The 13,399-nt window shown below is 36.2% G+C and overlaps 1 protein-coding gene across 1 annotated transcript in view; it reads right to left on the reverse strand.

Moving 5' to 3' along the window:
- The window catches only part of Hgsnat (Heparan-alpha-glucosaminide N-acetyltransferase), a 104,146-nt gene extending 102,024 nt beyond the window's left edge, over positions 1-2,122 (reverse strand). Inside the window, exon 1 of the mRNA XM_090377329.1 lies at positions 1,961-2,122. Coding sequence (XP_090233455.1) covers positions 1,961-2,080 — 120 coding nt within the window. The 5' untranslated portion in view covers positions 2,081-2,122. The remainder of the gene's footprint in view (positions 1-1,960) is intronic.
- Positions 2,123-13,399: the final 11,277 nt, after the last annotated feature.

Below are 13,399 nucleotides of genomic sequence, written 5' to 3' on the forward strand. Positions count from 1 at the left end.
ATTGAGCAATGTGAGGAGGAATGAATGGCAGTTGGATTTTCATGTTGAAATTGGGACACAAATGAAAAAGAAAGTACCACCACAGTCCAACAACACTCAGCAAGACCATGGAAGCTCATTCCATGCAACCAGACAATATTTAGAAGAGTAATATGACAATCTCATCAAACTTCCCTGGAAAATATGAACAGGAATTTAAGGAATCAACAGAGACTGAGATCCATGAACACACTATGTAAGGAGCTCCATTCCCTCTGTTTTCATGGAAGAACAGCAGCACATAGGCCATATATCATCAACTACAATCAGCGGTCTTGCCTTTCATGGTGCAACAAATGCTATCAATAAATATGAATAATTCTAGACCTATTTCTAATCAGATGGATAGGTGTAGGTGTGTACTAAGGACATGGAGAACATCTGGAGAACAAGTGCAGTCCTAATGATTAAGTTCAGAGGAGACAGGATTATGGTGTGAGGCTGTTTCTCATCGCGTGACTTAGGACATTTTATTTGGGAATAGCTATTCTGAAATCATACATTTTGCATTATGCCAAAATTGCATTTATAATGCTAAACTACAAATAAAAATTAATGTATTAATATATGAAAATTAAAATTAACAACATATATATGTAATGTATTTTATTTCAAAATGTGTAGTCTGTTTGTTTGCTGCCATCTATATTCAAGGGAATGCATTCGATGTGCAGTAATTTTTGAAATGTTTAGAAATAACATAAAATATGGAGACAGTGCCAAAATCCTCAACATTCTGAAAATTCATAAATAATGGTTGAAAAGTAAAAAGCACAAGCAAAAAAATAACTAAAAATGTGTACTAAGCTACAAAAAAAAAAAAATAAAAAAAAATAAAAAATAAAAAAAAATAAAAATAAATAAAAAAAAAAAAAAATCAATGCTGCTAATAGCCCACAGTTCAATTAGTGTTACAACAGAATTGAGCAGCTCATTTCACATATCTTTAATTTTACACCAGTGAACCCTGTAAAAATATTTACTTCTGTAGTCATATTTTGCCATTTTATTTATTTATTTTTGATTTTAAAATTGACATTTAAGGAAAATAAAGAAAATGTATGTCAGAAAGATACAACAGAAAAGTTTAAACAAAAAATGGTTCTTTAATATTGAGCAATTATCATTAAAATTTCAAGTTTAAATTTAATCATTCAAATTATTTAATTTGATTCATTTAATAATTTAATTCATATTTAAAATTTCAATATCATTAAAATATTCAGTACAATGTAAGAACTTGTGTACCCTGGAAATACTTGTTATAATAGGATTTTACTGTATATATAATTTAAAGCTGTAACTCATCAAATAAACTCTGTAACAAAAGTTACTGAAGTTAGAAGATTAAAAGGCAATTGAGAGAATGCCCTTGAAATAGCATGTCCAAGTATGGAGACAGTGCCGAAAAAAGAGAAAAAGCATTGAGCTTCTTGAAAGGTTCCAAAGAAGGCAATGTGCCTGATGAGATGAGCAAAAGGGCACCCATATGAGAAAAGACTTCAAATATGTGGGCTACAGAGCTTGGTAACTAGGCACCTTAGAGGGGAACTGATTGTCTATAATGCTCAGAGGGAATAGTAAAATGACACAAGGCAAAATTTTCTCTATTATAAATGATTTCAGAACTCAGGGGCAATAAGTTCAAATTACAAGGAAATATGTTTACAATGGACTGCGGGACAATCTTGATTTCTTTTATTCAGCAAATAATTAACTACTGGAATACATATACCTCTGTGGTTGAGATTTACAGCTTGGGGAAATTCAGAGGTCAGCTGGATAGGTACTACACGAGGAAGGAAACACATGAATAATTAAAATAAACTACTTATTATTATTTATTTATTTTTGGTTGATGTATTGTATGGCTAATATTAATTAATCATTTTTGTTTCAGAATTAAAGATTTAGAATTTACCTGTTCACATTCCAAAGACTGAGTTTCCAAATTCACAGTTAAGTTCAAGAAAGATGTTATAATTAAGCATGCCTGATTTGTTACCATTGATGGGCAGGTCCCATTGTCATGTGGATGCATTGCATAGAGCTCTTCAATCCAAAAAAACTGACGATTAAGTTCCCCTTGAAGTGAAGCAAACTGTAGTCCAAATGCTTAAAAAATAAATGAAGTTTCAGGAATTTTATTTACTCTCACATACAGACAATTTAAAAATGTCTGGAAAGTATTCATATACAGTATAATAGTCAGTATTCATTCATAATACAGTATTAAACATGTAAATAATGGTAAATGGTGATACTTAAAGGAAACACTAACTAAATTCATAGAAATAAAAATTCACATGTGATACTACTCAGGATATTATTTGTTTATGTGAAAGGGACAAAATGTGAAAATGTTTATTACATTTTTTTTGGTAATGCCATTCTAACATTGTGCGCTACAGCAGCCCATGAGTATTTCTGAGTTTGATGCTATTGGTCAGCTTTAGATTTAAAGTACCATTACTGATTTATACAACTCTGAACTTTTAAAATGTTATCTCTGATAACAGAAATGATTATATCACATTTTATTTTTAAGGTCCCAAGAAGGAATAAACCTAGAAAAATTAATATTAATAATTATTGTTAACACATTAATGTTGCATACATTAATGTTAATTTTTGCAAAGATAATGTGCTGATGCTTCTAAAACAACATTTTTAGACATGTTCCAATGTCTTGTGGCACTACTAGCTAAAAATACACTCATTAATGTTGCATCAGTCATTAGCGTCGAGCAAACTGACTGAAGGATATGTGCTATTACAAAAACAAGACACGGAAGTTTCATAGCCCTAGTTGCTTTGGTGTCTAATGCACACCACCACCACCACCTTTTGAGTATTACATTATTTGATTACTTGTAAAAGAATAAGAGAAATTCACCTCAATATGATACGTAGAACACTTCCATATGATACTCTCCAGAAATTAAAACAATCATGGACAATCATAACACCCAGAAATATGGGTGTTGTGATTGTCCATGTTTTAATATGAAGTATAAATAGTGTGATGTGATTTTAGCAATCAGATCATCTTAAAAACTAAATACATGCTACACACTACTGTCCTATTAAGTACTACTGTGTGAACTAGTGTTGAATAACTGGCAAAGTGAAATTTTATACGTTGAAAATACATATTACAAAATACAATGATAAAACAATCTAGGAAATATGCAAAACAGTAAGAAATTGATGTTCGGAAATTATTAATGGAATATAATGAATAATTTTTATTTTTTTTTATTTTAAATCCTGCCAACCTATTTCCCTTTGTCCTTGTATGGTTGACTACCTTTGGGAAAATATTCAAAAAGTTATGTTTTTGAGATTCTACTGTATTTATAATTAAACATTAACTTTGCTGAACCTTTGTCAGGTAACCCCCAATCAATTATCTCTTCACCTTATCTATCAGTCCAGTCCTACATAGGAGGAGTTTTGTTTTCAACCAACCAACTCACTGTTGCAACGTTGAACACAGAAATAGCAGACATAATGGGAAGCTACCATTTTTAAGTGAAAAGAGCCACACTGGATAAACAGGATTTTCCTTGTCTGATGATGTAGTGTATTTGTTGATATCAACTAATGTTATAACATTATTGGATAGTTTGTTCACAAGCACGCTCATGTAGCATTCTATGCTTAACCCTAAAATACAAATACACAAAAGTGTGTATAAATGTCTTAAATTCACTGATACTTTTTTTTTTTTTTTTAAAGTAAAAAGGTAATAAAATCAAATTCCACAAAATTCATTGTATATTCAGTTTGTGTTCTTTTCTTTCTTTCTTAATTTCCCATATACAGTATCTGTTGTATGTGAAATCAAGGTCCAGAAAACAAAATTCCTTGTTTTCAATAGAAAGCCTGCAGTCTCCATAGGTGATGTCTCCTTAGGAAACATCACTATGATCAATTTCTGAGAGTGGCCTGGAGAAGATACATTGCATTTAGAAATGAATATGGAAATAATTTAACCAAACTATTTCCAAAGCAACTTGATGTGGGGTAACTCCTCCCTATGGGACTCTGTCAAAAATCATATCGCTCACTGGCTGCAATAGTGGCACAACTCAAAATTCTTAATTTTTGAGTTAATACAACTGATGAGGTTGAGATAGTGGACTCTACATTTATGCAATAACAGTACAAAGTGAGATCAATATTATCTCGCTAGGTGAAACAAGTGTCGTTATGCCATCTGAGTTTTTACTGCATCGAGAAGCGTCCACAGTGGCACTTCTTCAGTGTGCCCCAACCTTGGGACTGAATGGAGCATGGTCTGTGTGCAATAGTGATCCTTTTTGAGTTGTGCCAGTATTGGAGTGTAATGCAATGCAAATTTCTTGTTGTAAGTCATACACAAAACGAGGGTGACTGTGCAACTCATTATTATAGAAAAATATTAAAAGATCACTTTTTTTTTTTTTTTTTTTTTTTATGAGAACCCCAAACACGAGAGGTATTATAACCTATAGTACTTAGTACCGTGCTTGGGTTGGAGGTTGAGAAGACGAAAGAAGATATTTGTTGATATTGGACTTGAACTTCTGTAGATTGTAATTTTCAGGAAATACGTATGAAGGAAGGTTGTTCCAGAAAACGGCAGTTGAATGAATAAATGAGGAAGATGAAAAGTTGGTTCTGTGGGTTTGAAGTTGGACAGTAAATGGATGTTGGCTGGTGGCGGCATGTGTTCGGACTGTTTTGAAAGAGAAAGCGGGAATTATAGAAGCCAATTCAGAAGAACAGTGCCCGTGGAAGTATCTGTAGAAGAGGCATGCAGCAGAAACAGTGCGTCTATGAGAAAGCGAGTGGAGAGACTCTGTTAGAGATGAATCATTAATTAACCTAACTGCCCTCTTCTGAATGGAATCAAGAAGCCTGAGAGAGGTTTTGGGGGCACCACCCCAGATGTGGGAACAATATTCCATGGCAGGGCGGATTTGCGATTTATACAGAGTGAGCAGCTGTTTGGGAGAAAAGTAACGCCGAGAGCGAAAGAGAAAACCAAGTTTTTTAGATGCAGAGGAAGCAATATTTGTAATGTGCTTGTGCCAAGAGAGATTAGAAGTCAGGGTAATCCCCAAAAGAGATATATCATTTTGCCTAGAAATCAGAGTGTCACTAAATATAAGCATAGGAGCAGAAGAATCCTTTTTGCGAGATATAAGACACGATTGAGTTTTAGAAGGGTTGAAATCAACTAAGTTGTCTTTGCCCCACTGGAGAATTACCTGAAGATCGGCATTTAAGGAATTGGCAGCAGATTTTCGAGAACTTGAAGCTGATTGAGCTGGACAAGGTTTCTCAAAATGGAAAGTTGAATGCAATGTGCTATCATCGGCAAAACTATGGATAGGATTTCCAGTCAATGGAAGAAGGTCATTGATATACAAGAGGAAAAGAGTGGGGGAAAGAACTGAACCTTGGGGACACCGGCATTAGTGGAGAAGTTAGAAGACAGAGAGCCATCTACCATCACCCTCAGTGAGCGATCAGAGAAAAAACTGGATAACCAATTACTAAAAACAGTTGGCAAACCATAAGATGGAAGCTTGTTTAGAAGACCTTTATGCCAAACACGATCAAAAGCCTTTGAGATGTCAAGAGCAACTACTTGTGTTTCACCGAACCTTTCCATTGAATTAGTCCATAAATGGGTAACATAAGCCAGAATATCACCAGTGGATCGACACTGACGGAATCCATACTGGCGAGCGTTGATCAGACGGAAGGTTTCTAGGTAGTTTAAGAGTTGGCGGTTAATTGATTTCTCCATTACTTTAGAAAGAGTAGAAGTAATTGCAATGGGACGATAATTGGATGGGAGGGATTTGTCACCCTTTTTAGGAACTGGCTGGATATGAGCAAATTTCCAAGCAGAAGGAAAAACACCTTTGGAATAAGAAAGTGAAAAAAGGCGGCAAAGAATAGGAGTAAGTTCAGGAGCACAGGTTTTGAGAACAAGTGGAGAAATACCATCAGGACCTGGAGCTTTCTTAGCATCAAGGTTCATCAAAATCCTTCTGATATCCTTTTGACAGAAGACCACAGGAGGCATTGAATGGAGCGTGTTGGGAATGGTGGGAGGTGTTTTACCAAGATCATTAATGCATGAGTTGGAAGAAAAATGGGATGCTAGCAGGTCAGCTTTATCCTTGGCTGAAGTGACAACAGAACCATCTGGTTTGGACAGAGGTGGGAGCAGAGATGGGCAAAAGTTGCGGCCAATAGCTTTGGCAAGAGACCAGAATGCTCGGCTACCATTAGGGCAAGAAGCAAGTTTTCTACTCTTAGCCTGTTCAAACTCTAGTTTGGACTGATTAATAACTGCTTTACAATTGTTGCGAGCTTTGGTGTAGGCAGAAAATGAAACTGAAGAATTGGAAACAAGCCAATTACGATATGCAACGTTCTTCTCTTGGACAGCCTTAGCACATTTATTGGAAAACCAAGGTTTAGATAAAGGACGAGATTTTAAAGTGGAGTGTGGGATAAAGGATTCCATTCCTGCAAGAATAATTTCACTGACACGATCTGAGCAAACGTTGACATCAGAAGTTTTGAAACAGTAATCAGACCAAGGAAAAGAAGAAAAGAAGTCTCGCAGGTCATCCAATTTTGCATTCTTCTAATGCCAAACAATACGAGGTTGGGAATAGCCATGAGATAAAGGTTCCATTGGAGAAGAGGCAATCACCAAGTTGTGGTCTGAAGTGCCTAAAGGACCTCTCACTTCAACCTTGTACTTAGAAGGGTTGTTTGTGAGAAAAAGATCAAGCGTATTGGCTGTATGATTAGGATTGTCCGGTATTCTTGTAGGTAAATGAACAATCTGTGCTAGGTCATTAGTAATTGCAAAAGCCTCAGCATCTCGACCTGCTGGGTCGGTGTGACTAGAAAACGGAAGCCAGCTGGAGTTGTGAACGTTAAAATCACCAAGGGAAATTACCTCACTGTTAGGAAAGTTGGACTGGAGAAAGTCAAGTTGCAAAGAGAGGAAGTTTGATTTGATTTGGTAGTTGTTGGCGCATCGGCTTCTGTGGCCATATTGCACCTCCCAAGGTTTTTGCAGTACTTTGATCCAAGCCCGAGGCGGGAATTGAACCCGCGACCTTTGGGTTGCCGGGCAGGTACTTTACCCACTCAGCTAGCCCGGTCGGCGCAAAGAGAGGAAGTCAAAGAGCTCCAAGTGATTAGTGGAGTTGGGAGAATGGTAGAGACAACAGATGAATTTTACACAATGAGGTAGAGAGATTTTAAGCCAGAGAAGATCAAAGAGAGGAGATTCCAAATTGCCAAGTCTCTGACAGGGAATATCAGAACGGACATATGCACAAGTACCACCTTTGAGGCGAAAGGAATCATACAGCAAATAATTTGGACATCTGAGATGAGCAGTAGTTGAATCAACTGATAACTGAGATTCAGTCAGAAAAAGTACATGGGGTTTGGAAGACTGCAAGTGGAAATGGACATCGTTGAGATTAGAATTGAGACCACGTATATTTGTGAAATGAATTAGGAAGTCCTTGGGAGGTTTAGATCTTTTCGCAGATAAGCTTGCTCTATTATTTTGACAATTCATGGTGTATTCAATAGTAAGAAAAAGTGAGTGGGACATGCTGTATGAAGTAATGAAATTTTTGGATATGGCGTACATGTGGTAAGAATATACCCAGATCCTTGACATAACGTGGCCTCGACAATGCTCCCCGCATACACACTACTCGGACTCCCTCCAGTCACTATCTGGCAGAGTAGAGGTAGCAAGATTATACACTAGCTGATCCGGAAGCTTCCTAGAGAGTTACCAATAGGTTCAGTCCGGTGTACTAACTAGCGGCCGGCCTGCGAACACCGTTTTAGAGCTGTACCCTCGAAATGTAAGGAATATTGGATCTCGCCACAACATTCATCATAACCTCAAAAATCATCAATCATACTGCATGATGGAAGAGATAGGGAAGGGTTGGCCGGAACTTAGCTCTAGAGACTAAACATGGGTTCCACCACTTCAAGCCTCTAATAAGCAAAGTGGTGGTATTTCACCGGTTGATGAGAGTCATCTACCACCTAGTACTGCCTGGTAACATAGAGGGGCGGCGTTCCTCCATGTGGTGTGGGCGCCACACCTCGACCCCTGCTTACGTTGGTTCACACCTGGGTGGTCACCCACCATGTACTTGTGCATGAAGGTTATACCCAGGATTACTAACAGTCCCACCATCGTGAAGGTGCAAGCAGAGGATTTGGCTGTCATAGACCGTCCGGACGTCGCCGAAATTGGGTCCACTTTGACTTGAGTGTCACCCGAATATCAGTTCCATCAGCGTTTTAGACTCCCAAGTAGCAAGAACAGCTTGTCTGGCATATCTGAGAGAATGTCTGTGACAACCTCAAGGGACGAATACAGGACTAGAGTCTGGTCCTGTATTCGTCCCACCACGATACGTTACATTAGCTAGAAACTACCAGAAAGACAGGAAACTCTTTCAAGGTGACAGAGATGAGTCATTGCAATTTTTACAACTTGAAAGATTTTGCCGGATGCACTACTATGAAATTTAATGAAAATACCGATGAAGTGCTAGCTTTAAAGCAGAAAAGCAACATTTGGACTATATTTTATAAAACAACATACAAACAGGATGATTATAAATCAGTTAATGTTAAAGCTAGTAAAACAAGGAAAACCTTTGGAGACATTTGTAGATTTTGAATTGAAAAAAGGCTACAAGAGTTCCATTCTGATTTCAAAAGAGAAGCACAGTGAGCTCCACTGTTTGCTGAACAATAACACAATTCCCAATGTCATGCCAGCTTTTATAACAGTCTAAAAGTTAATTTATGGAAGGAACAAATTTTTCTAAGAATGACTTAAATTCTTCCATTTTGCTTGTCTGTACACCAATAATTATGTACTAACTTCTTGTTCTTATTTATGTTTTACCACAATTATGTTCTCAAAGATTAAAATGTAGTTCATACATGTTACTGACTTTATGAATATAAATAAAGTTCTTGTTTAATGTTTCTTTTTCTTTTTGTTCTTCATCCTAATTACCTTCCATCTTTAGAAGACTCAAGTCACAAATTGAGTTTTTGTTGGTGCAACAGTGGCACAACCCAAAATGGGGGTTAAATATTTGAGTATTCTGGTTATCCTTAAGGGAATGTTAATCAAACCAGCCTAATTTTGAGTACCACTGGGTATGATGAGATGAATCATAATATATTTCAACAATCATATAATTTCTTCGATTTTAAACAAACTAATTTTAAAAGAAAAATTTTCCTCATTGATTATCTCAGAATTATGATTTTTGAGTTATGCCACTATTGCAGCCAGTGAGCAATAACAGTATATTGTTCCTCGTTGTCTATAGAATGTGATGACATGTATTAAGACTGCCAAGTCTGCCAGCTATACCCTTCATCAGAAATGTGAAATGCACTTCTAATAGGAAGTGCATTTCACATTTCTGATGACATGTATAGCATCCTAATACAGTATGCAACATTAGATTCAGGGGATACATGCACCGGGGGTGGGGGTGGGGGAGAGAATGTAATGATCCTGCTCAGATAGCAAACAAACTGAATGAGTATTTTGCATCTACATTCACACATGAGGAATTATTAAGGTTTGAAAATGGCAGAAGGTTATCAAATTGTAGCAGGATACTTAATGATTTTGTAATAACTGAAAGCAAAGTGGAGGAGAAATTGTTGAAGTTAAACATAAGAAAAGCACCTGGGGTGGATGGGATCTATCCACTTATATTAAAGGAGGCGGCAAAGCAACTAAGCAAACCCTTAGCCATAATTATGTGACTTAGGGGAGGTTCCCACGGACTGGAGATGTGCAAATGTATCCCCAATTCACAAAGGGGGATCGAAGGGCAACAAAAGTAATTACAGACCAGTTAGTTTAACTTCTGTTCTGGCTAAAATAATGGAGTCACTGGTTAAAGATGCATTGCAGGATCATCTAGACAAGACTGTAGCAATAATTCAGACACAGCATGGGTTTGTTAAGGGAAAGTCTTGTCTGACAAATTTGATAGGATATTATGATGTGGTTACAAAGGAACTTGATGCAAAAAATAATTTTGATATCATATATTTGGATTTCAGGAAAGCTTTTGACACTGTTGCTCATGGAAGACTATTGTACAAATTGGAGCAGAATGGTATTAAGGGTAAGTTGCTACAATGGATAAAAGGATGATTAAGTGTGAGAAGACAGAGGGTGGTAATCGATGGGTGCTGCTCTTCTTGGACTAATGTTATTAGTGGAGTCCCACAGGGTTCGGTGTTAGGTCCACTGTTGTTTTGTATATTTATCAATGATATTGATGAAGGTATATCAGGCTTAGCGTCGAAGTTTGCAGATGATACAAAGGTTGGCAGGGTTGTTAATGACAGTAATGGCAGTGTGCTACTGCAACAGGATCTAGATAATTTGGGCAGATGGGCTAAGAAGTGGCAACTGAAGTTTAACCTTGACAAATGCAAAGTACTGCATATGGGTAGAAGTAACCCCAGAGAAACATACCAATTATGTGGTACTACACTTAAGGTGGTAGAAAATGAAAAAGACCTGGGAGTAATTGTGCAGTCAGATATGAAGTTTTCTGAGCAATGCAGACAGGCTGCCAGGGCAGTTCATGGGGTTTTGTCAATGATATATAGGAATTTTGCTAGCAGGGAAAAGGAGGTGATTGTCCCTCTGAATAAGGCAATGGTCAGGCCACGCCTTGAGTACTGCGTACAGGTCTGGAGGCCTCATTTTAGGAAGGATGTAGATTTACTTGAGCGTGTACAGAGAAGGGCAACAAAATTGGTGAGGGGAATGAAGGGATCCTCTTACCAAGAGAGGCTTAAGTTCTGCAAACTGCAGTGGCTGGAGACTAGGCACCTGCGCGGTGATCTGATTGAGGTATATAAGGCCTTGAATGGGTTGAGCACGCTGAATTCTGATGGGGTCCTTCCACTTGTTCAGATTACGAACCTAAGGGGGCATAAATTTAAATTAAGAAAAGACAGATGTAGAATAGATGTGCGGAAATTTGCCTTTAGCCAGAGGGTGGTTAATTGCTGGAACAAACTTCCATCTGTCGTTGTGGAAGTTGATAGGTTGAATAAATTTAAGGAGGAACTGGACAGGCATTTGGAATGAATGGTGTGATTTTTTTTTTTTTTTTTATATATATGTTTTTTTTTTTTTTTTTGGCTGATGCTGCATAAGCTCACACACTTGCTTTCTTGCATCACATGCCACTGCTACTACTACTACATGTAGTATATGTGTATATTTTTTATTATTATTTAATATTTACATCTAATTAATCATTATTGTACGTAAAGGTACATATATATATGTTACAAACAAATCTGTATATTTATGAATGTTATAATAAGAGAATATAAGAAAACAAAATAGGAAACAAAAGGAAATATTTATTATTTAACATCTAAATACTAATAGTCAGTTCACAAAAACCACATTACTGATAATAATCACGGTTTAATAATATGAAAATCACTCTTTAAAATCATACAAATTATAATCAAACATGCATGTATTATAATAATCTTATTCTTCTTTGCTTTTTCTTTGCATATGTATCAATCACTTAATTTATTAATTTTTCTGATAACTCATTCAGGCCTTCTAAGCTTATCTTCATGCAATCTTGCAATATTACAGTACAGATACATATACAATGAAAAGATTATAAAATGCACTGTTTATAGGCTGCAACCAAACTGTCTTGGTTTGCGGTATACAAAGGAAGAATTAGCCATAAGTAGACTCTTGCTATAAAAAAAAAATAAAGGGAATCCAAAAACCATAAAGCAAAACTGCTGTCGATTGAAGTAGTGGCTGAAGTAGATTCCTTTCTCTGCCTCGACATCATTTAGCTCTTCCTCTGAAAGCCACAAGACACTTTCTAATTACAATAGCATCCGTCAGTGAGGAACCAATTCAGGCAAATCTATTCATGGCCTGAGATCCAGTTATCTTATTTGCGATATACAAACAAAGAATTAGCCACAAGTAGACTGTTTGTGTGAAAATAAAGGGAACCTGAAAACCATAAAAAGAAAATGCCGACACTTGAAACAGTGGCTTTTAGTTACAATTTGTGCAGCCAGAAATATTGCCATTTTATTATTTTGAAAATTTCGTGTATTTTGAATTTTAGTGTTTTATTTTCGCTGTGTCCCACCTAATGAATACCACACTTAATTGATGTGATTTTTTGTGTTTTGTTTATTTGACATAAATTTATTGAATTTGTGTTTTATAATTACAACATTGTGTAAACTGATAATATGGACCACTAAAGAGCACAGTAAGTAAATGTCAATTAAAATTAAACAAAAAATGTGGCAAAAATTTCAACCTCCGAGGTCTTTGAACGAATGTTAAAATAAAAATTACTATTTATTTTTATTTATTATTACTAATTTATATTAATAAATTACTTTTATTCTGCTCCTGGGGGGGGGGGGATTTTAATTCACTGGGGGCGAAACTTATCTCCAGTCACCTCCCTCTGGATTCACCCCTGGACTGGATGACAGAATATCAAGTGTTCAAAAATCATGTGACATTTCATGGGCATTCCATTATCAAATAACAAATAAATAAATAAAGGTTAAAAACATCTATATTTTACTGAAATTCTTCAAACACTTCAAGAAGTGCTACAAAAATTCACCATGTGATACTTATGTAATGGGTAGCAGTACTTGCAATGTGGAAATAAATAGGTTAACCTTTTTACATGAAATTTGGTAGAAAGATCTTCCCTAAGAATATTCTAAATAAGTCTTGAAATTTTAAAAATGATTTAAATTTATGGCAATGTTTCTGTGGGTTAAGGGCTATGGTGGAAGTGGAACTGTGCAAATACCCTTCTGGAGACCAATGAAGCCAGGCTGAAAATGTGGTGTCCATTCGACTTTTTCTACTTGAGTTATGTCTAAACATCCAAAACATACTTAGACAGATACAAATAAATTGCTTTCTATAAGGAGGGAGGGGTGTACTATGTAATGAAAAATGGGCCGAAAATATCCAGAAGCTAAGGGATCACAGGCTGAAAATTTGGTGCCAATCCAACTTTTTCTTCTCAAGTAATGCCCGAAAATCGAAAATATTTAAATTCACATATATAGACAACTCCAGATATGCATGTAGGGAAAGAAAATGCTGAATTTATATTAGAGATTTTTATTATTATAAGAGTCAAATATAAAATTTCATGAAAATTAGTTCATCAAAAGTCAAGTTGTGGCCGGACATGGCAAAGAATTTTTT

The sequence above is a fragment of the Mastigoproctus giganteus genome, chromosome 7, assembly GCF_048544385.1.
Source record: "Mastigoproctus giganteus isolate SK-2022 chromosome 7, ASM4854438v1, whole genome shotgun sequence".
Classification (NCBI taxonomy): Eukaryota; Metazoa; Arthropoda; class Arachnida; order Uropygi; family Thelyphonidae; genus Mastigoproctus; species Mastigoproctus giganteus.